Below are 26,256 nucleotides of genomic sequence, written 5' to 3' on the forward strand. Positions count from 1 at the left end.
GCTTTGCAATCCTAGGCAAGGCACTTAATCTTTTTCATCTTCAATTTCCTCATCTGTAAAATGGGGACAATAATGGTACCTACCTCACAAGACTGTTATAAAGATCAATTGAGATAATATTATATATATATCTATCTATATCTATCTATCTATCTATCTATCTATCTATCTATCTATCTATCTATCTATCTATCTATCTATCTATCTATCTATCTATCTAATCAATGCTTTATAAACCATGAAGTGCTAGGTAAATGCTGGCTTATTGAATAGAGGGGTCTTTGGCTGCAGAGGCATTCAAAAGGATTAGTTTTCTTTCAGCTGCTTAATCTTGGTGGATCTGTGACTCCTTCATCAGTAGTGTCCTACAAGATGAAATGCTACAAGCAGAGATCTTAGTCCTTTTATCGCTTCTGAGGCCACTAGGCCTGCAAAATGAGTTTTTACTATTTAGCTTATTCACTTGTTCCTTTCTATTTTACATGAAGGGGTTGAAGAATGGGCATCCTAACATCCCAGTGTCACAGTATCAAGAGTCTAGGTTTTGCAGACAGTTCAACTTCCTTACCTCAGAACTGTGAGTGACAACTATTCTCAGCAATACAATGATCCAAGACAATCCCAAAGGACTATTGATGAAACATATTATCTAATTCCAAAGAAAGAACTGATATTGATGGAACAGACTGAAGCATACTATTTTTCACTTTCTTTCATTTTTTTCTTTTAATTAAGTTTTCTTGTACAAAATGACAAATATGGTAATGTTTTACATAATCATACATGTATAACCCATATCTGATTGCTTATCAACTCAGGGAAGGGGAAGGGGAAGGAAGAAAAAGGGGATAAAAAATTGGAACCCCCAAACAATGTTTATTTTAAAATGATCTATATAATGTAGAAATTATTTACTCTTTGAAGGTTTGGAAAAATTAATCTGTGAAGCTGTCAACCAGTCAATTGATCAACAAATATTAAGAGCCTGTTGTATTCCAGGTACTGCGCTGGGAGCTGGGAATAGAAAGACAAAAGAGATATAGTCCTTTCCTGCTTTCACAGACTTTATATTCCAGTGAGGGAAAACACACACACACATACACTCATATATATATATATATATATATATATGTAGATGTATACAAAATACAGAAACATACTAGGAACTAGGGTGGGGTAGGAGTGAGGAGGGATGACGCAGGGGAGGAACAGGAGGAAGAAGCAAAACAGCTGGAGGGCACCAGGAAAGGCCTAAGACTCTTTAGGCCAGATGTTTGGTTTTGCATGGTTTCTTATTATTTAATTCACATTAGTATTAATGACTTCTCTAATGATAGTCAATTTATTTTGTATTTGTTTGCTTCTCAAGTGTAGGGATTATTTCATTCTTTGAAGTTTTACTCCAGTGCCTAGCATGGTGCCTGGCATGTAGCAGGTGCTTAGGAAATGCTTGATTGATTGCTATGATCATTTTGCATTTCTAATTTTAAAGATTCATTTCTATCTCCTTTTGTGTATTATATTTACTAATGGCTTGTTAATTTTCTCGGTATTTTTAAAAATAGTGGTTTTATTTATTAATTCATTTAAAGATTTTTCTAGTCTACTTATGTATTATGTTTATCACCTCTCCTTTTCTGTTTTGCTTTGCACCATTACTTTGTTCTTTTTCTGTCTTTAGATGAAGAATGAATTTATTTTATTTTTTTATTTATTTTTATTTTTTTATTTTTTAATGTATGAGGTATTTTTTTTCCGTTACATGTAAAGATAGTTCTCAACTTTTGTTTATACATGCTTTACAATTTCAGATTTTTCTCCCTCCCTCCCCTCCCTCCCCCCTCCCCTAGACAGCAGGTAATCTGATATAGGTTATATCTATATATCTCTATACATATACATATAGATATATATATACACACAGAATGAATTTATTTAGTCTCTATTTTTATTTCTTATTAATGTAGACATATCACGTTGTAGATTAAGAAAGGAGGAATAGTAGTTCAGTGTAGAGAATGCTAGAATTGGAGTCAGTTGACCTCATTTTAAGTCCTGGCTGTCCATATGACCTTGGGCATGTCACTCCACCTATCCTGCTTCCTCTTACATAAAATAAGGGGGTTGGTTGGACTAAGTGACCTCTGAGGTTCCTTCCACATCTAAATCAATAATCGTATAAGAAATTCTCTCCTAGGATTCCAAAGACACATTGGTGCTATCATCATCTTTTAAGTATTCTGTTATTTTAAAACATCCTTCTTTAATCCAATTATTGTTCAATAGATTTTCCCCCCATGTGTTTCTGCATGGTTATATACTCCTACTCATGGTGGTGTTGTTTATTTCTAATTTCATTGCACTAAGTTACCATAGTCTACCTACTTTCTGCCTTTTTGAGTTTACCTGGAACATCTTAGTGCTCAAAGTAGGTGATCAATTTTTGTGAGAGGTCTGTGTCCACTTTTAAAAAATGTGTACTCCCAGCTTCTGTCACTTACCTGTTTGTATGGTTCAGTGGCTCAGGGAGCTCAGTGATGTGGGCATTTCTTTCATCAGTACAGATCACAAGCTATCCATGTATTCTCATCCTGGGTGCTTCTTGTTCATGTCCATCGATAGATTCTCCACGGAGGATATGTCCTAGAGGTCTTTCCTCTAAGTCTTCTTACATTTCACAGTTACTAGTGAAACAGTTTGTCTGTCCATCTCTTGTCCTTTCCTCTTACCATATGACTGACCTGTCTCCTTTTTGAATCACATATTTCCTCAAAGACATTTCATACTCCACTTCTTGCACTTGGGTCATCACTGGAAATATGTTGTAATATGATCACACCTACCATGCTTCTTCTCTCCATTGCTTTTTGGGTAACACACAACTTTGATTCTTTTGAGATTGTGTGTTCTAAGATAGCTAACCATACTGCATCACTAGAAAACATTTTATTTGAAACATGAATCTTTTGCTCTTTGGAGAAAGTTTGAATTATTAAAATTGTGTGATTTCCTAAATGCAATCCAGTCCATTCTTTCTCCTCTTTAATACTGGGATCAACTAATTACCTAATCACAGTGGCTGTCCAAGATATATACTGATGTGATGATTTAATGGACTGGCCATCAAACTTTATGTCATAAGCTAGATAATAGGCATCTTCTAAACACTTATTTTTTTCCAAATGGATTATTAAACTGATCTCTTTTGAATCCTTAAGAATCTTATTGATGTCCTGGGATTTGATATGAGTGCAATAGTATTCACAAAGAGGACCATCTGTAGGACTTCTCCATTAATATGGAAAACCGCTTCCATTCAGATGTTGTACATGACATTGTATGTAACAGTACCAAACATCTTGAGCCATAGTACATCTCTATTTTATGCCTCTTTCCATTATAGTAATCTAAAGGGTCACCGAACAGAGTAATTTTTGTGTTTGAATTGAATTTATCCACAGATCTTCCATCATTGTAATGTATGTACAAAAAACTCCTTGTTGAAGGAGAATCTTCTGTTTTCCTTGGTTTAGTCAGTTTTTTTCATAATCAACAAACAATAACTTTCAGCAGAATTTTGTATTCTCTGTACCTCTCAGTCACTTGTGACCATAAAAATGTGATCTACTATACAGAAGAGTTGATGAAAGTCTATCTGTTCCCTTCTCATTTTTCACTGAGGATATCTAAGATATACTTGCAGATCATTCTTACAAATATTTTATAAAAATGAGAAAATAGACATATAGGTTGGGAGTTATTGATGTGGTTCCAATTGTCTTTGTAGAGACTGACTTTTTTTTTTTTAAATTGCAGGGCAATGAAGGTTAAGTGACTTGCCCAGTGTCAAATGTCTGAGGTCAGCTTTGAACTCAGGTCCTGAATCCAGGGCCATTGTTTTATCCATTGTGCCACCTAGCTGCCCCCCCAATTGTCTTTGAAGAGGGTATTCATTTCTCCCATTGTTTTTTCTATCCTTTCTTCCCATTCTCTATCCCTCTGCCCTGCATTTTTTTACAACTATAGAAGAAGCATGGCATAATGATTTGGGTACTAGGGAGTATAGTCAGGAATATTTAGGTTTAAATCTCAGCTTCTACATATTAGCTCTATGACCCCGGGCAAGTCATTTTACTTCACGTGGTTCAAGCAAATCCCTAGGACTTACATAGGTTTAACCTGTTTTGGTAGAGGGACCTTCCACATTAGTATTTTCTGAGGCTGTTTGACAGATCTTTTGGGTGCTTTTATATAAATTGTTTAAAAAATTAGATACATCTTTTGAATATCTTTGTTACATCACCAGATTTTACCCCAGTAAATATATTATTCTAACCTTCTGTTTGTCTTCCAATTCTGTTATCTTACATTGTTATTAATGTTTTAAATGTTGGGGTTATATGCATTCAAGTATTTTGATTTTATCTTAATTATCCAATGACCCTTGCTGGATGATGTTGCTGTTACTGTTGTTGTATATACGATGAAAGGCTGTGAGTTCTACTGTGGGCCAGGACACTAGTGGAACTGAGAAGGCTCAAGTTGATGCTCACTTTCCCACGAGACCAATCAGACTCTGTGGAATAGACCTGGGGCAGTTTGAGTTAAAACTTCACTCCTAGGTAGACTGCCTTTGAATTTAGCTATGGGTCCTTTGGTCAAGGAAGATATCAGTTTTAGGACTCTGGGGGGAAACTCCTGAAAACTCAGATAAAGTCATTGCTCACTGTCTTTAATCTCCTTTCCAGTGGCTTCTACCTGCTTTTTTCTTCATAGACTGCTTTTTTTACTGCCTTGGGGAATGCTTTGATGTGGAAGTTTTTGGATATGTTTTTATGAAAAATATTACTGAACCCTCAGGCTCTGATGGTCTTTTACACCAGATATGTAACCATGGATTGGCACATATAGAGCGTAGCAGACTGGAATTGGAGTCAAGAGACCTTGGTTATAATCTTGGCCCTTATGTTTATTAGTTTTGTGCTCATGGGAAAATAATCTCTGAGACTCAGTTTTCTCCTCTAAAAAATGGGGACAATAACCTTGTTCTACGTATCTCAAAGGGGTGTCATGTGTAGTGTTTTTAAAACTTCATATAAATTAGTTATTAATATCATGCTTTAAATAGGAGTTTTTAACCTCTTTTGTGTCAAGGACCCCTTTGGAAGCCTGAGCTCTTTGGGTACCTTCTCAGAATAATAGATTTAAAATAAAGTACATAATAATATAAAAGAAAACAGATTAGTGAAAATAAAGATGTAATTCTTTTTTCATTTAAGTTCACAGGTCCACAAAAATCTATCTATAGACCCATTGGGAATGTGGTGGGGTGTCCATGGACCCCAGGTTAAGAACCCCTGCTTTAATTTCTATTTGCTTTATAATCTGTTATTCCTTTATTTCTCTCCTTGCTTTTTTCATGAATTAGAATCTTCCTTTAATGCATTTATTACCTCATTTATTTTATCTTTTGGTATTCTTCCATCACTTAGGGTGCTGATTCAGCTTGCATTTCTGTGTTAGGTGTTTTTCCCCCTCCCCTTGGTTCTTTTTTTATTGCAGAATTTCTTTAGAGTCAGAGATTTTCTTTGATTTGTTCATTGTCTGTCAGATAAGCTTCCTCCTCCCCTTCTCCCATGGATTTTTTTTTCTTTTCTTTAATGTCTTTAGAGAAGTAGATGATGTTGGACTTAAGATGAGTTTGCTTCCTTCTCCCCACCTCCTTACTCCCCATTTTCTTTCTGCAATGGAGTTGATAATTGAAGGGGGAATGGATGCTTTATCCCATTGAATGAAATGAAGCCATAAGGGTTTCTTCTGAAAGCCTAAGGCTTGATGTGGGGGCAATAGGGTGGGAAATAAAAAGTAATATTTTTTTAAAAATTAGATTTTTTTTAATGAATAAATTTTCTCTCCTTCCCAACCCTTCAACACCAGGAAAGAGAAAAAGGAAAACAATCCTTTTTTTTTTTTTTTAAAGTATGTGTAGGGGCCAAATTTTAATTGGGGAGTGTTAGTTAGGCAACTCGCCACAATATTAGGGCAAGGAAGAAGATTAACAGCCTCTTTCAAAAACAGAGCAGAGTTTACTAACAAGAACAAACTTAAAAACACAAGTAAGATTAGTAGAATTAAGGGAAAGGAAAAAAAAGGAATGGGGGAAGAAAAACAATACAATCTGAATCACACTACTGCCCAGGGCTCAGCAGAATACACAGCTGTGTCCTATCTCTTTCCAGCTCCAATGCCAGAATGGCAAATCTCCTCCCTTCTCCTTACCAGCAACCCCAGGGCTCTCAGGAAACAGGGCAGACAGGCACACAGCCCCAAGCTAATTGGCCGGCAGCCCTGATTGACAGAATTAACAAGCCACTCTACAACTGCCAGCCCCCCTTCAGCTTCCCGATGCCAGAGGTCACCTGACTGCACTCACCCGGCTTCCAGTCATGGTGGGGCTGTCCTCTTTATAATTTGGCCAGGCCCATGGAGGCATGCAAGTGCACGCTGGGGTGGGGTCAGGGCATACAGGCATGCCCCAGGGTTAGGAAGCATGGGGCTTCTAATTTTAGGCAAAGATAGGGTCATAGAAACCTCAAATCACAATTAATTCTTTACATATGTATGATCAAGCCAAACAAATTTCATGTTGACCACATCCAAATGTGTGTGTGTATGTGTGTATGATTCAGCAGCCTCAGTCTATCATTTTTTAGTCTGGATGTGAAAAGCAAGTATTTGTTTGTTTTATCAATCCTCTGCATAGTCACTGCATTGATAAGGTTCTTACGCTTTCAAATTTTTTTTTTAAACAGTTTTTATTTTATAAATTGTTTTTTCTGGTTCTGTTTGTTTTTATTTGTATCAGTTCAAACAAGTCTTTCCAGGTTTCTCTGAAACCATTATTTCATCATTTCTTATGCTACAATAGTATTCCATTACATTCATATTCCATAATTTGTTCAGCTATTCCCCAATTGATGGGCATTCTTTTCTACTACCAAAAAAAAAAGTTGTTTAAAAAATTTTGGTACATATGGATCATTTTTCTCTTTCTTTGAGGTACAAGCCTAATAGTGGTTTTACTGGATCAAAAGGTATATACAGTTTAGTAACTTTTGGTGCATGGTTCCAAATTGCTTTCCAAGAATGACCAGACCAATTCACAGCTCCACTAACAATGAATCTATATGCCTGTTTTCCCATAGTCCCTTTAACATTTGTTACCCCTTGCCCCCTTATTTTGGTCAATTTTGCCAAACTGATAAAGTGTGAGGTGGAAACTTAGAGTTGCTTTAAATGATATTTCTCTAATTCTTAGTGATTTGTGGCATGTATTTTTCATATGGCCATTGAGATTGGATTTCTTTCCCAGAAAACTGCCTGTTCACATCCTTTGACCATTTTCAATTGGGAAATAATAATAGTGATACTTAAAAAAAAGGAAGAAAAGAAAGAAAAATGTCAAAGAATCACTAAAAAAGGAAACAGAAGAGAGTAGAAAGAAGTTCATAAGAGGACACAAGCAAGCAAAGCAGTATTGAAATTACCAAGTTAAATTTGAAATATATAAAAAAGCACCAAGCTGTCCATAATGGAAATTGATGGTTTCATATGCAGTCTTCTTTTTTTCTGTTCTTAACTGTGTGGTACAATTTCTGGAGCTACTTATCCAGCCTTTACTTACACTGGCAGACTGAACACTAGTCTTCAGAGGCTGGCTTCAACTTGACTCCCCAAGATCCTAGGAAACCTGGAAAGACTGAGGTTGGTTTCTTTTCTTTTCTTTTTTTTTTTGCAGGGCAATGAGGGTTAAGTGACTTGCCCAGGGTCACACAGCTAGTAAGTGTCAAGTCTCTGAAGCTGGATTTGAACTCAAGTCCTCCGGAATCCAGGGCCGATGCTTTATCCACTGCACCACCTAGTTGCCCCCTGAGGTTGGTTTCTAATGCTATGGCTCACAAGTGCCATAAATATATTTCCACCCACTCACTATCAGTTGATAGCAATTAGTCATCCAGACAATTAGCTTTGAGAAATAAGTGGTTAGTAGAGGTGTAAAGCTGGCATAAAACATCCCCTAAAGTAGGGGCACACTCTTCTACAAGAACATATAGAGGAGGGGAAAGTGGGTTTGACTTTAGAGCACATATGGATTTTGCAAGTCATTTTGCTGGATTACTCAAAATGTTGCCCTTAGGCACGTTAGAGTTTTTTGCTGGACTCCTTGTAGAGTCCAGAAGCTACCTTTCCTCAATATGCCTTCTTTGCCCTTTGCTTCCAATGTAGAAATGGTGGTCAGTCATTGCTATTCTGGGGGCAGTGCTAGGACCCCAAAAAGAAGTTCAAATTCTCTGATTCTTTGAAGTGCCTAAGGTCATCCTGTGGTCAAAGAGCAGGAGACCAAGGCTCTTCTCTTCTATAGTTCCTCACCCCTGCTGGTTCTCTCTCAGGGGCTTGGCTGGATTTGTCTTTTTCTGACTTGATTTTGGAATGAATCTCAGAATCTTACTTTGCTATTTTATAGAAGACCCACAGGGCATACATTCGTTTTATGCCTTTGATTGACTGATTCAATAAAGATGTTCTCACCTGATAAAAGTATCAGGGATTTTGTTAGTTACTTTAAAGTGGGACCAGAGTAATTGATTTGTTCAATTGACCCCTACACTTATATTTTTAGGGAAATGTTGATGTTTACCAAGTTCATAATAATAAAAGAGAAAGTTTGAAAAAGAGAAAACAAGACATATCCACTGCTAGTCTTTTCCTCTAATGTAATTGTGACCTTTTTTCTAATTAGTCAGTGGTTTGACTGCAACCAGCTGGTTCTGATATGGCTCTCTGACATCGTTAGTCAGTCATTTCCTGTCTCTTAAGATAGTCATCAATTTCAATTTCTGTGCTGTTGTTTAGTGTTCACCCTTTCCAGCATCTTGGACTCTTTGAAAAGTAGATCCATGATATGTATAGGCATGAGGATTCTGAATAGCTTTCAAATCTTTGGTCTCTTGTTTCTTAAACCTGAAACACTTGCCACCACCATCACATGACAACCTCTCCTCCATTGAGATTGAATGCATTATCTCATATTATCCAGTCCAGACATTTGTTGCTATCATTTACTGTTCTCCACATCACTGTTTTCCTTTCTCAAGGAGTTTAGTACCTAGCTCATGTGTTCCAATGCAAACCCTGCTTTCATACTTGGAGCCTTCAATAGGAATATTGCTATCTTCTTGAGTTCTGAGCCTTTAAGTTCAATTTAATTTAAAAAACATTAAGTGCCTATTATGTGTAAGGTACCGTGCTACATGCTAGAGATAACCAAGAAAAAAACAAGATATTCACATCCTGGAAGGGGCTCTATTTCTAGACTCTCTCATTTCCAATGTAGCTGCTTAAATAATCTTTCTAAAGCACAGGCTTGACCTATTGCTTCTAGGACAAAATGCAGACTCTTGCTTGGCATTTTAAAGCCTTCTTTGTTCTGACACCAACTGAACTTTCAAGCCTTATTTCAAGTTAATTTTCATATAATTTCTGTTTCAATCACACTAGACTGTGCCTTAGATACGCCATTCTCCTTTCTAACTCCATGAACTAACATGAACAATCCCCTCATGCCTGGCATGTACTCACTGATCATCTTAGTCTTAGAGATTCCTTTTCTATCAAGGCTCCTTTCAGGTACCCCTTCCTCTGGGTAATCTTTTCTGATACCCCTAAATATACTCCTCGAACTATAATGTATTAAACTTACCTGTGCACATGTTATAGCTTCCTACTACTGTAGATCATAAGCTTCTTTAGGCCTTTTGTTAGCTCTTAGAAATTCCACCCCCCCTCCCCAAGCCCCAGGGTTACTTCACCCCCCTTGTTATTATTTCTGTTTTGGACTATTTATGGAAGATTCCTGAATAGTTATCACAAGCCACAGATTGTTGAGTATCCATGTCCCCATGTTCAGCATTTCCCTCAAGCAGAATGGCACTTAGTGGGGACTATACAAAAGTAAATTAATGCACTAAAACACAGTAAAAATTTAAGCACAACAAGCATTTACTGTGTTTCTAACTTTATGGCTTCATCAAATTCAATTTTTTAAAAAAAGGTTCCGATAAAGAACAATTAAAGCTAATGGAATGTAGCTCTACTGTACATCTAGAAAATACAAAGTGATCCGTTTTTCACATCTGCTTTTATTTTTAGTTGTTGAAATAATCATGTCCACTTAATTGAAAAGATTTTACCCATAGCAAATGTGTTCATTTATTTTGGTTACTGCTTTCTCGAGGTATCCAGGATCCTGGTTGGAAGGTTTTACCAGTGCTACTGGGGTCTTCTGACGGTTCACTCTTCCCAAAGTCAGGAGCTGAAGCATGACCTTTAATTTGAATTTGAACTGGTGAAGCAACAAGCATCTCCTTGCTGTCTGTGATTGGAAGTTTTTCTTTTTCAGAAATGTCTTTGATTTTTATTTTAACATCTTCTCTATATTTCTCATTCTTCATTATTTCCTGCACAAACACACAGTAATGGAGGACATGAAAAGCCTGTTAGACTTGGGCTTTAAGAGAATATATACTTTTCTTGAGAGAATACAGGTCATGTAAAAAGCCTGCTCATATTGAGTAATGTCTATTTGGTGGAAGAATGGAATGAATATTACATCTTATCATCAAATTAGAAAATTAATTAAATTGCTCCATCCTTTTATTTAGTATGAAATAAGAAAATGGAAGACTATTAGATAGAAATATCCATAACAAAAACAAAACAATTTAATCAATGTAACCATTAACATAGAGCAGGACAGATGGAGTTGATCTCACAGACCAAGCAATTTGGATTTATTATTTATTTTCTTTTTGGTAAACTAGTTATTACTCAGATCTACCATAATAGAAGTGAAAGCTAGAGGCTGAAGTGGCTGGTAGCTTCAGGGTTAGATAGACACAGGAGATACAAGGAACCAGAATACTGCTGTGGCTACTTTTCTTCTTCTCCTAAAGAAAAATCAAAACAAGGAGTCCAAGTTCAAGCATTATGGGATCAGTACCAAACTGTAGATGCTTTTCTCTGACTTTCCTCTATTTAGGATTGCATGTTAGTGGAAGCAGAAATAGATATGGAATGAGACCCTATTCCAGGCAATTGCCATTTGAAAAACTGCACCAAATAAATACCATGAAGGATGGATTAGAGGAAGAAAAAGATGGAGGTATCAGGAGGCTACCACACAAGTCTAAGTATACAGTAATGAGTAGTCATAAGAAGCCAGGAAAGAACCAAAGTTTGATTATGGGAGTCTGGGTGAATGGGTTACAATTTCACTGACAGAAATAATGAAGTCAGGAGAAAGAGACTTCTGGGGAATGATATTAAGCTGGATTTAGGACATATTAAGTATGAAATGCCAGTAGAACAGGTGGGAATGTCCTATAGGTAGTTGGAAATGCAAGCTTATAGCTAATAAGAGAGGGCACAACTAGACACATGGATTTGTGGTTTGGCTGCACAGAAATGATATGAGTGAATAATGTCAAAGGAGACAGGATAGAAAGAAAGGAAAAGTGGGTCCAGGGCAGAACCCTGAATATCTACTTTATAGTGGAAGAGGAAAGAGGGAAGGACAAGACAAGAGCAATTAAGGAGATAGGCAGCTATATCAGAAGCCAATGAGAGAAAGAGGGCATGGTAAATAATGTCAAATGCTTTCGAGAAGGCAAGGAGAAGAAGGGCTAAAAATAGCTATTGTATTTGTTTATTAGAAGCTGTCCAGTGACCTCTCAGGAAGCAGGTTCAATTTAATGTTCAGGATGAAAGTTAGGTTGTGAGGGTAGAAAGGAAGTAAAAGCATAGGCTTTAGGCAGCTTTTCCAAGAAGTTTGGCCATGGAAGGGAGGAACCAGATGGATATGGGTTAAGGGTTGAAGAAGGACATTTTTAGAATTAGGGATAAATGTATATATGTAGGGAGAGAGTAATGAAGATTATGACTGGAGAATAAGTGCTGCAGCAAGGTTCAGGAGAAGGGAAGAGGTGACAGAATTAAAAGTAAAAGCAGGGGGAATCAATACCTTTTGAGACAGGATAGAAGGAAGAGGAGGAAGAGGTGACAGAATTAAAAGTAAAAGCAGAGGGAATCAATACCTTTTGAGACAGGATAGAAGGAAGAGGAGTGGAAAGATATTCAGAAATTCTGAGGAATAGAGGAAAACAGTTTAAGAAGCTCTGGTCAGACATCCTCTATTTTACTACTTAAATATGTAGGCTACATCATCTGTTAGTTGGATGGGGTCCAGAGCTTGAGGAGAAAGGGGAAAAAATAGGTTTGAAACAGCTGCTGTGGGGAATGAGATAGGGATTAGACTAAAAGGGAAAGATCAGTGAGTAGCAGTGAGGGACCAGTTGAGGTTCTGGACTACAAATTTATAGTAGGTGAAATCAGCAGACACCGGACTTTCTCCAGACACCCTATCCAGCACAGTCACAGCAGAAGAGAAAACCAGGTAGGTGGTGCAATAGATAGAGCACCAGACATGTTCAGGAAGATCTTATTTGAAATACGATCTCTCAAACTCTTATAGCTGTGTGACCATGGGAAAGACACTTAAGCTGTCTGCTTCCATTTCCCCATCTATAAAAAAGGGACAATGACAGCACCTACCTCCTAGAGTTGTGAGGATAAAATGGGATATTTGTAAAGCACTCTGCAAACTTTAAAGCACTATATAAATTCCATTATTGTTGTTAATATTTATTGTTAGCTGGACTTAAGGATTATTTTGTGGCAGAGGAAGTTTGTGGAGGTGGGCAAGAGTGGTAACAACTAAATTATTAAATTAGACAAGCACGGGTCAAGGACAGGTATAGAGCCTACGGAAGCCAAAGTATGGGAAATGAATGGGGGGGGGGGGCAGCTAGGTGGCACAGTGGATAAAGCATTGGCCCTGGATTCAGGAGGACCTGAGTTTAAATCCAGCCTCAGACACTTAATACTTAGTAGCTGTGTGACCCTGGGCAAGTCACTTAACCCCAATTGCCCCCCCCCCCAAAAAAAAAAGAGAAAGAAAGGAAATGAATGGGGTGGGGCAGAGAGGGTCAAGGGACTTCAGGTCACCATCAGGGTATGAATGAAAGGTTGAGGTGGAATGAGAGTAAGTTGTATTTGCAAAGTGGAATTTAAAAGCTGAGGATCTTAGAGGTAGTACAGTTCTATGAGTTGGTAAGATCTAAGATGTGAAATACAGTATATGTGGAAGTGGAGAAAAATGGGAGGCACTGGAAGTGAAGAAATTGATGAATTTTAGATAGGTTAACATGAATAATGAATGAATAATGAAACTCTTGAGGATGGTAGGAAATGGAAAGGAGCTGATAGGGTGACTGTGAACTAGGTGCTGAAGTCACTAGGAAAGCTGGGAAAATAGAATTCAGCAGGTAAAGAACAGGGACAAGTGATAAGGTCTGGGAGGCTGCAAATACACATGCAATGGATTTTGAAGGAGGAAAGTTACTGAAAGACCATAGCAGAGCAGAGGAGGGAGCAGTTATACCAATACCTTCTCTGGCCTTATAAATTGAGGGATGTGGGGAACCAGTGGCTTTCTGTGGAGAGGGTTCATAGGGATGCGGTATGTTCTCGTTCTCTCTCTCTCTCTCTCTCTCTGTTTTTTGCAGGGCAATGAGGTTTAAGTGACTTGCTCAGGGTCACACAGCTAGTGTCAAGTGTCCGAGGCCGGATTTGAACTCAGGTCCTTCTGACTCCAGGGCTGGTGCTTTATCCACTGTACCATGTAGCTGCCCCAGGATGTGGTACTCTCAAGGGAAAAGCTACATTTCTGTTAAAGGGAGAATTGGGAAGGGTGTTGTCGGAATCATACTGTATCTATAATAAGTTAATTGCTTATAGTCTTTGAAAATTCAAAATACCATCTTTTATAGGGACACTGAAAAATAATGTGTTGAAGCCAAAAGAAGAACTGGATATATTAAAAAACATTCTTTCACTAAATCTTAGGAGCTGAACAAAATTAGAAGTCATTTAATTTAATTTTCTATTCAAAGCAGGAATTCCTTTTATAAATACATTAGCTAAATTATAATTTTCAACAAGATCTTTGAGATACAACACAGAAAACTGTTTCAATATGTCTTTGCACAGTTATTTGGGGTATGAGGAATATATTGATGTTATGTACTGTATATATAAAACTTTGGTTTTAATTATTCTACAATTTGAAATTTTACTCCTTGGGGGAGTGGCCTGAACTCACAGCCCTGGAATAGACTTGAAGAGATGTGGAAGAAACCTAACAATTGAGGAAAGAAGTGTGAATATCACTGCTCTTTGGTCCTGGAGATGGCCAAAAACTGAGCTCAGTTAATGAGAGAAAAACTAAGAGCAAGCCAGTAGGGGAGCAGAGTCAAAAATACAGTAGAGAATTCGTCTAGGAAGAAAGCCTATGCCGAGTGCAGCAAGGAGGGGAGAAGTTAAGAGATCATGAAAGAATGAAGAGCCTTGGGATTATGACCTGTGCTCATCAGCTGGAGAACCTGAGGATGCTTGGCCTGGAGAGAAGATCTGGGGAGAGGGGGTGGGGAATGAATGTGATTCCACCATCCTCTTCATCTGAAAGACTATCATGTGGAAGACAGAGCAGGCGTGTTCTGCTTGGCTCCGGAAGGTGGAATTATGAACCATCTATGAGAGTTGCAGACACACAGATTTAGGTTTTTTATGAGCACAAATTTCCTCCTTATTATAGTGACTCAAAACTGGCACACAGGCTGTCTTGGGAGATGCTGGATCCCTACAACTCATTAGAGGTTTTCCAGTAAAGGTTGGGTCAATCCTTGACGATGAGGCCTCGTGTTGAGGCACAAGCTGCACCTGACCACCTCTCAGATCCCTTTCAACTGTGGGATTCTGGGAGGACTAAGCTTATGATTCCAGGTCTCTTCTGGAATAAGACATTAGGTAGAAGAAACAATCTCACAACTTAAGGCCAGGACCAGCTAGTGCAACATGGCTTGGAGAATTTGATTTCGGTAGACCAACCAGGTACCACAAAGATGCACCAAAAGCAGTGAAGAGGGCACTTGCACAGTTAGAGAACTGAGACCTACAGGGGAGGTGAGGAAGACTTGGAGCCCAAGGTACACATGGTGGGAAGCCAGATAGGGAAGAGTCTTTTTCAGATGGGAGCAAGGAAAAAAAAAAGACTCTCCAAATCTAGAGCCAGTGAATCTAGGTGAGGCAAAGATTATATAGATATTTGTAGGACTAAAACTGATAAAGATAAGACAAAGCATTGGGACTCTAGTTTTCCCTAAGTTTTTCATACTTGAGGCTTATAGTCAGATTAAAAAACTATTTGCCAGGGGGCAGCTAGGTGGCGCAGTGGATAGAGCACTGGCCTTGGATTCAAGAGGACCTGAGTTCAAATCCGACCTCAGGCATTTGACATTTACTAGCTGTGTGACTCTGGGCAAGTCACGTAACCCTCATTGCCCCACAAAAAACAAAACAAAACAAAACAAAACAAAACTATTTGCCAGCCTTTCCAATGATATTCATCAGCAAGAAGACTAGAACTGATCTAACCAGCATCAAGAATAGAACTTGACAGAAGGCAATAAGTTACAAAGGGGAAGGGAGAGAAGAACAAGTTATATTTTCTTATAGTTGGTACTTTGAATGAGAGGATTACAGATCTAGAGCTGAAGGGACCTTAGAGAGCATCCAGTCCAATCTTTTCATTTTACAAGTAAGGAAACTGAGGTCTATGGAATCTTAGTGACTTGCCCAAAGGCACATCAGGTTTAACCCATAATAATGTTTATAATTTGTAAATCTTATTCTTTATCTGCTACTAAGTGCCTCCTTCCCATCCTCTATCACTTTTTCCTGAAGTGTTTTGAATGAAAAGTGAATTAATGAATAAAAGTCTTTTCAAAGCACTTACTATGGTGCCAAACACTTTAGTAAATTCTTGGGATACAAATACAAAAGGAAGCCAGTCCCTATCTTAAAGATACTGCATTTGAATGGTAAAGAAAACACATATAGAGGAGTGGGGCTAAGGAACTGAGAGGTGGGTAGGTAGTACAGGGGATAGGGTGCTGGGCCTAAAGTCAGGAATCTGAGTCAAAATCTGGCTTCAGACACATACTAACTGTGTGAGCTTGCACATGTCACCTAATCTCTGTCTGCCTCAGTTCCATCAACTGTAAAATGGGAATAATAGTCCCTACCTTACAACTTGTTGTGAGGATCAAATGAGATGATACTTGTAAAATCCCTTAGCACACAGTAGATATTTAATAAATGTCTATTCCCTTGGAGAAGTAGCTAGTAGCACAGTGGGACTGGAGTTAGGAAGGCCTGAGTTCAAATATAACCTCAGACACTTCCTTACTAGCTATATTACCCTGGGCAAATGACTTAACCTCTGCTTGTCTCAGTTTCCCCCATTGTAAGATGGGAATAATAAGAGCACATAGTTTGCAGAGGTGAGGTGATGAAGGCCCGTGCCAAGGTGGTGACAGCCTCAGAGAATAGGACGGAAAGAAGAGTTGTTATGAAAGTAAAACTGACTCGACTTAGTAATAGATTGAATATAGGAGGTGAAAGGGTGAAGAGTTGAGTATGACACCTAGGTTTCAAACCTGGGTGCATGGTAAATGCCCTTAATGCAACAGAGAAGTATGAAAGTAGAGTAAAGGTTGGGGAAAAGAAAACAAATTCAGTTTTGGGCATATTGAATTTAAGATGTCTACTGGACATCCAGTTTGCGATGTCTAATAGTTAATTGGAGACACAAATCTGGAAGTTAGGGAATAGAGCACTAGGCCTAGAGTCAGGAAGAACTGAGTTCAAATCTGGCCTTAACCACTTCCTAGATGTGTGACCCTGGGAAAGTCACTTAACTATGTTTGCCCCAGTTTCCTCATCTGTAAAATGAGCTGGAGAAAGAATTGGCAAACCACTCCTGTATCTTTGCCAAAGATATCCCCAATGGGGCCACTAAGGGTGGGACAGGACCAAACAACAAAAGTAGATCTGAGAAACATTAGGACAGATGAGGAGATTGAATCCATGGGAGCTGATGAGATCACTAAATGAAATAGTAGAGAGGGAGGAGAGAAGAGGGCTAAAGAAAGAGTGCCAGAAGACACCCACTTTTGGAGGGTGTGACCTAGATGAAGATCCAGTAAAGAGGCATGAAGAGAACTAGGAGAGTACCAAGAAGATGGTAATAGACTGTGTCAGAAGGATGCAGGGAGGTCAAGAAGGTTGAGGACTGAAGAAAAAGAGCATGAGATTTGGCAATTGAGAGATCATTGGTAACTGGAGAACGCAGTTTGCATTGAAGAATAAGATCAGAAGGCAGACTTAAAAGAGTTAAAAAGAGAGTGGGGGGGGCGCAGCTAGGTGGTGCAGTGGATAAAGCACCGGCCCTGGAGTCAGGAGTACCTGAGTTCAAATCCAGCCTCAGACACTTGACACTTACTAGCTGTGTGACCCTGGGCAAGTCACTTAGCCCTCATTGCCCCGCAAAAAAAAAAAAACCCCCAAAACTCAAAAAACCCCAAACAAAAAAAAGAGTGGGAGGAAAAGAAGTGGAGGTGTCCATTAGAAAGAGCCTTGAGAGAAGAGATATGGAATGATAGCTAGTGGGGATGGATGGATCAAGTGGAGTTTTTCGAGTGGTGAGACGTGAGCATATTTATTGGCAGTGGGGAAGTAACCACCAGACAGGAGAGAGTGAATATAAACAAGAGGGTGGAAATGATAGAGGGGGCAATCTGAAGAAGATGGGAACAAATGGGATCACTTGTGTATGTAGAGGGCTTTGTCTTGGAAAGGAGAAGGTGTCTCTCTTCATGTGAGACAAGCGTGAAGAAGATATTGCTATAAGGATGATATGAGATGAGGAGGAGGAGAGAAAAGGGAGCTCTCAGCAAGTGATAAGGTGGAGTCTGTTCTTTCTTCATAGGAAAGAAAAAGTAGAGCCAATGAGGATGCAAATGAGGTGCCAATGAAACCTGGGACTTCTTGGTGCTTAGACTGGTAAGAAGAGGTAGCAGAGGCTTCTCCATAATCTAGTCCTGGTCCATGGAACTAAACAAATATTTACATATCTACTCACTCAAGGCACACAAAGCAGGAGTTCTTTTTTTTTTTTTTTAAGTGAGGCAATTGGGGTTAAGTGACTTGCCCAAGGTCACACAGCTAGTAAGTGTTAATTGTCTGAGGCCGGATTTGAACTCAGGTCCTCCTGAATCCAGGGCCGGTGCTCTATCTGCTGCGCCACCTAGCTGCCCCAAAGCAGGAGTTCTTAATCTTTTTTGGTCATAGACCCCTTTTGGCAGTCTGGTGAAAACTATGGACCCCTTCTCAGAATGATGTTTTTTAAATAATTAAAAGAAATTATAAACTTCAGGTAGAGATTAGTGGAAATAAAGATGTAACATTTTCCCATACGAGGTCATAGACCTCCTGAAATCTATCCATGGATCCTTTTGGGGGTCTATGAACCCTGGGTTAACGGTAGGACAATGGTAGTTGAGCAACAGTGAATAAGGTCTGCTACTCCTTTCCTCTTAGAAGGCTCACATAGAAGGTGGCTAAAGAAGCAAGAATATTACAGATAAAGTGTCTCAATGCAAGGGGAGATAATGAGTTGTAGGAGAGAGTGCTTTACCTCCTCTTTTGGTATGAGCCCCTGCTACTTTGCCTTCTGACATGTTCTCTGGGGAGGAATGTAAAGAATACTGGAAGTCCTAACTTGGAACTCTCACAGGCTTATGAGAAAGTACTTTATGCATTCTCTTCAAAAAAGAAACATGTGGCCAGAGGTGGCTCACTAGCACTTCAGCTCAAAAGTCACAGGCTAAGAGCTTCAGCACAAGGAATGGAGAATATGAGCAGGCTCCCTAGTCTTCCCTCCTCTATCTCTGTAATTTCTCTGCCAGCGTTCTACCAAGCCAGTCCTTTCTCTATGATGGTTGGTATTTCTGCCAGTGGCTATGCTGAAAGACTACAATGTGACCACAAGAAGACCATATGAGTTGGTCACCTTTCCATGTAGACAGATGGATTAAAACTTTGAGAGGTTTTTTTTTTTTAAACTTTCATTTTTGGGGAGAAGAATTTTTCTTTTTTCTTTTTTAAACTAATTACCACCAGATCTCCCGCTGATGTCATCCAGGAAAACTAAACAGAACATAAATCATTTCTGTAAGGGGACCTTAGTTTTATAAATATTTGGAATAGTCAAGATGAAGGGAGTTACAGTTAGATTAAGAAAAGAGCAATTTATATAATTAAAGGTAAACAGAAGTCATCTGTCAAAAAATCGGTTTTAAAGTGCTACAAAAAAATCAAGGAATCTTCCTCACATTTTTTCAGATAGAAAATATTAACTCTAAATATGAATGTAAATAAATATTAAACACTGCTATGGAGTTCTTAAAGGACTATGTAGTGGGTTATTAAATCTTTAGCTCAATGATATGGACTGGACATTGAGTCTTGCTTTTGTCAAGGTCAGGCTGCCTTAAATCCTTGTGAGGTTTTGTGTTTTTTTTTAAATCAAAAGTGACTGACTAAAATTGAGTTCAGCTTTTAAAAATTCAAGTGCCCAAGATGGTCCCAGGATTGGCCAGCCACTCTAATTTCAGGTAGATAAGAATTTTAGGGAGTAGGTAAAATTTTATTTAACATGCTATTATTGATGCTTTAAAAAAGTGATTAGAGTAAATATGTACCTGACTCATTCATGAGCCTGCACACACAGGTAGAGATATAAAAACCCTATCTTAACATGCTTGATCAGATCAGGATGTAAAAAATGCTGCATTATCTCTAAACTGACTTAAAACGAAACTCTACTGTTATAGATGTGGAGACACTATTTTTCATTGATATAAAGTAAGTAAAATGTTCATTTTGTAGAAGTAAAATGTTGAGGCTATACAGTACGGTTATGAATGTGATGAGGTTGGGGGAGTGATTTTCTAATTTGGAGGGACACCTGAGAGGGTAAATCTGAGAGATACTTATATATTTTATTCTTTTTGCTCTAAGTCAACTTGGAAGGCAACGTGGCATAAAACAGCAAATAAAATTGTACATGTTCCAAAATGTAGTGGGCATAGAGGTGGGGTGGAGAGAAAGAAACATAGCTATTGAGAGAGGGTTTTATGACTGTTGGTATATGGTACTTAAACTGTAGTCAAATTGCTGGATTCCTGGGAATTCAGGAATTACTGGGCAAACTCTCAAGGGAGTCCACATATAGCTATACACAGAATGAGAACTATGAATCACAATTTGCTGTATAAATTATCATGGTGAAGCTTTTCAACTGGTATACATTGGTTCACAATATAATTCACAATTCTTTATACTCTTTAAACAATATGTCATCCTTTCCTATCTACTAAATCAAATTACCTAACCAAAATTTGAAAACACCACATTATCTCAGTATTGGAAACCACAAAAGTATTCTGAAAGTCATCATGGGACTAAGGAATCTCTTTGGATTCATCTAGTCCAAATCCAACCAATGCAGGAATTCTTTCAATAATATTATGATATAGTCGTTCATTTTCTTCTGGAACATTTTCAGTGATGGGAAACTCAATATTTCCCAAAGTAATTCATTCCATTTTTGTACAGTTCTAATCATTATCAAATTCTTCCTTACACTGAGCCAAAATCTGCCTCCCTATAACTTCTATCAGTTGGTACTATTTTTGCCCTCTGGAGCTGCAGATAAGAAATTAAATCTCTTCAATATGATAAGCAATGTGATGTAATGGAAAGAATACTGGTTTGAGACTAAGATGATTTGGGTTTAAGGTCTATTAAAGTAAGTGCCTATGTGACCCTGGCCAAATATGTGAGCTCAAATTTTCTTATCTGAAAAATGAGAATAAAATACTTTCAATGCTGTGAGGAGATAAACATCAATATGCTATGTCAATCTAACCAACTATAATGATAAACCTTCAAATATTTGAAGACAGCCATCCCCCTTCACATGGGGGATAGCAGACCTGGGTTCAAGTTTGCTGGCTGGGTGATGGGTGAGTCACAACCTCTCAGGGCTCTAGGGAGCTCTTTTAAGAATCTAATTGCTGACAAAGATGGGTAGGAGTTTCCTCACCCATGACTTCCCTACAGGATTGGAATTACAGCTCCCCAGCCCTTTCTTCCCTGGCTTGTTTCTATCCTCTTCAACCATTTCCTTATATGCTATTGTTTCCAATCCTCCACCATCCTGGTTCCCTTTCTCTGGATGCTCTTTTATCAATATGCAAATACACAAAGGGCTCCTCAGACCTGGGATTTCCACCCAGATGGTGACAACAAACTTATCACTTAGGGAAATTCTGTAGGCACTGAAGTTAAATTACTTTAACCCAGGGTCATAAAGCTAGTAAATGTCAGAGGACTTCTGAATCCAGGCCTTCCTGACTTAAAGTCCAGTACTTTCCACCATTCTGCTACCTCTCTTCGATCTGGCAAGGTCCCTTTTAAAATGTGGCAAGGTGGAGCTGAACAAATAAGTTCAGATATAACCTGACGAGTGCAGGGCACAGTGACGTTAATTTCCTTGAGGTGGATGCTGTACTTCTATTGATATTGAATGAGACCATATCAGTTGGGTTGGGTTTTTTTTTTGGCATCTGCATCACCCTGGAGGCCCAAAGGAAGCTTAGAATCAAGTAAAACTCCTTAGTTTTGTTTGTTTGTTTAAACTTGAACTGCTATAAGAAAGATCTTTTCTCTTTCTTTTTCTTTACTAAACTTGAAATTTGGAGCACCAAGATGGGATTTTCCATTTATATTTAATAAATCTCACCAGAGGCAGCTAGGTGGTGCAGTGGATACAGCACTGGCCCTGAAGTTGGGAGGACCCGAGTTCAAATTTCATGTCAGACACTTACTAGCTGTGTGACTCTGGACAAGTCACTTAACCCCAATCACCTGAAACATCCGGGGGCCATCTCCAATTCTCCTAGTATCTATCTTGCCACTGGACCCAGATGGCTCTGGAGGAGAGTGAGGCTGGTGACTTTGTACAACCTTCCCTCACTTAAATCCAATCCAGTGCAAGTCATGACATCACCCTGATGTCACAGTCCTCTTACAGAATGAAGAACAAACAACAATTAAATATCATCTTGTTGATTCAGGCCCATAATTCTTGTTAGTTTTATAATTTTCTATCTTGATTTTTATCTATCACAGGGCTTCTTAAACCTTTTTCACTTGTAATCCCTTTTTACCAGAGAAATTTTTATGCAACCCTGGCTGTATAGGCACATAATATATATATATATATATATATATATATATATATATATATATATATATATATATATATATATAATCCTTTATGGTTGCCAAATTTTTTGCAACCCTCCATTCAGTTATATGACCCCATATGGGGTCATGACCCGCAGTTTAAGGAGCTTTGCTCTGTAAAACTATTCTCTGCTCTCCCCCCAGCTTTATGTTATCTGCAAATTGATAAGCATGCCATCTATGTTTCCAAAGTTACCAACAAAGATATGATGACAGGCCCCTGTATTAAAGACTGCATCTAGGTTGATTTGTCTAATAGTCAACACTCTTCAGGTGGTATGAATTCACATGACTGGGTTATATTAAATAACGTGCTAGAATTCAAATTACACTATGCCCATGGCATACCACTTATTTACCATCTACACTATTAAAAATTGCAGGTTTGTTTAATTTGATGTGATCTTAGCTCATTTATGTAAGCTCCATATAGCATTATTATATCAAAGTACAATATTTTCATTTAGACTATCTGTGAGATGGCAAGGGTCTCAAGATTATATGTTATTTAGAATTTATCATTCTAAAGAAGAGATTTCATGTCTATCAGGAAAGCAGTGTTTGAATGGGCTGGTGGCCATAAGCTCACTATGTTGAATCAGATATTATAGGTATTCACTGGAATGGGATGGTATATGAGAGACAGCATGTTGTAGCAGATAAAGGGCTAGCCTCAGTCAAGAAAATCTGGGTTCAAGTCCTACATCTGACATACTAGATGTGTGACCATAGCCAAGTCACTTAACTTCTCTGTGCCCCAGGTGACCAAGGCTGTAAATTACAAATGAACTGTTGATCAGCATCAGTGGAGTTCCTGAAAACCAACAAAACCACAGGACAGAAAAATGACGATGACAACAACAAAATAATGTGTGTGCACATGTATTTGTTATATAGATTGTGGCAAAAATCAACTGATTATCTTATGTCCATCAAAGATCAATACATCAGGGATAGATTATGTGACATTTCTGTTCTCAACAGAATGGATTATTTATGAAACTCTTTTCATTAGGGAATTCTTGAATTCTTCTGTACTATTGATGATTATTTCCTTGGTGTTATTCTTTTTTCTGTCCTTAGCCAGGAGGCAGCATGAGTGCCAGGTTTGGAATTAAAGAGCATCGGTCTGAATTTGAATGTTATTTTAACTGTGTAACAAGCTACTTACCTCCACAGTAATCTTGCCTCCTCCTCTGTTAAATGAATGGACTAGATCATTGTTCCTCAAACTTTTTCTTTTTCTTTTCTTTTTTTTTTTGCAAATGGCCTAGTATGATTCTTTTGTTTGAGGAATTGGGGCACACTATAGGACAGTTGGGAGACTCATGCATGTATGACTGCAAGTGGAAATTCCATACAATTCAAAGCACACTTAGTGAGACTCTGGGCAGTGTGCCAAGGCTCACCTTTTGAGAACCACTGAACTAGATGATGCTTTAGCTCTAAATCTATGCTCCAACGCTACTGATATGAGGCTTTTTTTTTATCCTCCTGATGAAAACTACACAGCTAGAGGCAAAAGAGATCAAAGTGGAATTAAAAAATGAAAAAATAGATATTGGTAAATAAGTGGTTAGAAGATTGATCTTAGTGACATCCAATATTTTTAATCTGTCTGAATTTTTTTCTAGTTTCTGTTTTGTCTCAGATCAGTGAAATAACGCCACAGTTTCAAAACAACTTTATAGCACTCAGGTTAGTTAGATGTTAAGAATTTAAGGACATGCTCAGTTGATATGTCAGATAGTTATGCAGATATACTTTTTTTTTCCTTTAAAAAATGTATTTGTGGGGGCAGCTAGCTAGGTGGTGCAGTGGATAAAGCATCGGCCCTGGATTCAAGAGGACCTGAATTCAAATCCAGCCTCGGACACTTTACACTTACTAGCTGTGTGACCCTGGGCAAGTCACTTAACCCTCACTGCTCCCCCCCCTCCAAAGTATTTGTTATGGGGTTGGGAAAGGAAGAGGAACACACTAAAATAAATGTGATATAAAACCAAAACATATGAATAAAAATTTAAAAATATAAAGATATGTTTGTCTGAAAAGATTTATATTTTAAATCACCCCAAATATTAATTTTGATATTTATTCTCTATAGAAAGATATGACCACTGCCAGAGCAAACATGATTGTTAATAGAAAATTTGTACTTTTCTATGTAAAAATGTAGGCCTATTTTAATAACGCCCTCCCCCCCAAATTAGGCAGAAGACAAAATATTAAAAGTGAATACAGTGGGGCAGCTAGGTGGCGCATTGGATAGAACACTGGCCCTGGAATCAGGAGTACCTGAGTTCAAATCTGGCCTCAGACACTTAACAATTACTAGCTGTGTGACCCTGGGCAAGTCACGAACCCCAATTGCCTCTCTCTCTCTCTCTCTCACACACACACACACACACACACACACACACACACACACACACACACACACACACACAAAGTGAATACAGTAATGTGATAGGTGTGGGTGGCCTAGTTGTTTTAGGCCAACCCTCAAGGAGTTTCTGAATCTTAGTAGCTTCTTGGGTTAAAAAGATTGACTTTACCATTTCATTCAAGGCATGAGAATAAGTTGGCCAACTTATTCATAGCAACCAAACTCAAAAGAAACTGGCTTAGAAAAAAAACTACTAGAATATAAATTTGTTGAGGGTAGGGACCTTGGAGGTGTTTCCATTTGTCCCATTCATCCAGCATATAGCACAGTTAGTGTTTAATAAATTTCTGTTGCATTGAATTGAGGACAAAGATATCAATCTAGATTCAATAGACTAAATATGCTGATTGACAATCCCCTGAGAGATACTATCTTTTATATATGTATAGTGCATATATTGGTCCTTTCTATGCACACATTTTAGTCCTTCATCACCTCTTGCCTAAATTATTTCAGCAACCTCCTAGAGGCTGTAGTCCATCTTATAGTCTGATGTCAAAGTATTTTCCTCAAGCATAAATCTGACCCTGTTCAATAAACTCCAGTGGCTTCCCATCACCCTTATAATTAAATATAAACTCTGTTGTTTTTTTTTAAACCCTACATAACCTGGCCCTACCTACCTTTCTAGCATCACTGGATATTATTCACCATTCCACACTACATGATCCAGCCAAACCAGCCTTCTCTCTGTTCTTCACACAACTATACATTTCCACTCCTTTGCACTAGCCATCCCACATACAAGCTGTGGAATGTACTCGATTTCCACATGAATAGGGGTTGTTTCATTCTTTGTATCATCAGCATCTAGTACAATGTCTGGCACAAAACAGGCACTTAATAAATGCGTGTTGGTTGACTGAAATTATGTTGATGATGTTCTATCCATATATAATAAAATCCCATTATAATGCATTCTAATTATTTTCTGAGAAGTTATTAATACAATAACAGCAGGTCTTAAAACTGGAATACAGCCAATGTCCAACTTTTTTGTGATGACTTAGCTAATGAAAAGAAGTGCTTAAAATCCAGTAGAGAAGGGACTATGAGTATGAGTATGTGTATGTGTATATGCATGTGTATGTGTGTGTATATGTGTACGCGCATGTGTATTGTGTATATGTGTATGTATGTGTGCATGTGCGTGTGTGTAGGTGGTTTGTATAATTATGCAGGGCTTATTTTCTAAACTCGGCCTATATGAAAGACTGGAAACTTGGGCTGTTTCAGGTTAGGAGGTATTCTCACAACCCTGGAAACTCCACAGGGCACATATCATCAGCTCTATTTCAACAGGTTAAATTAGCATGCCTTTCCAGGGCTCTTCCAAGGATTCCAACGAGGTGTTCTCATTCTAAGACAAGTGCTCTTGTGGGGCAGCTAGGTGGCGCAGTGGATAGAGCACTGGCCCT

The 26,256-nt window shown here is 38.3% G+C and overlaps 1 protein-coding gene across 1 annotated transcript in view; it reads right to left on the reverse strand.

Moving 5' to 3' along the window:
• Window positions 1-10,153: 10,153 nt before the first annotated feature.
• Window positions 10,154-26,256, reverse strand: part of NDUFAF2 (NADH:ubiquinone oxidoreductase complex assembly factor 2) — a 232,623-nt gene continuing 216,520 nt past the window's right edge. The window contains exon 4 of the mRNA XM_043978898.1: window positions 10,154-10,517. Within this exon, the coding sequence (XP_043834833.1) occupies window positions 10,266-10,517 (252 nt within the window). The 3' untranslated portion in view covers window positions 10,154-10,265. The remainder of the gene's footprint in view (window positions 10,518-26,256) is intronic.

Source organism: Dromiciops gliroides, chromosome 1 (genome assembly GCF_019393635.1).
Source record: "Dromiciops gliroides isolate mDroGli1 chromosome 1, mDroGli1.pri, whole genome shotgun sequence".
Taxonomy (NCBI): Eukaryota; Metazoa; Chordata; class Mammalia; order Microbiotheria; family Microbiotheriidae; genus Dromiciops; species Dromiciops gliroides.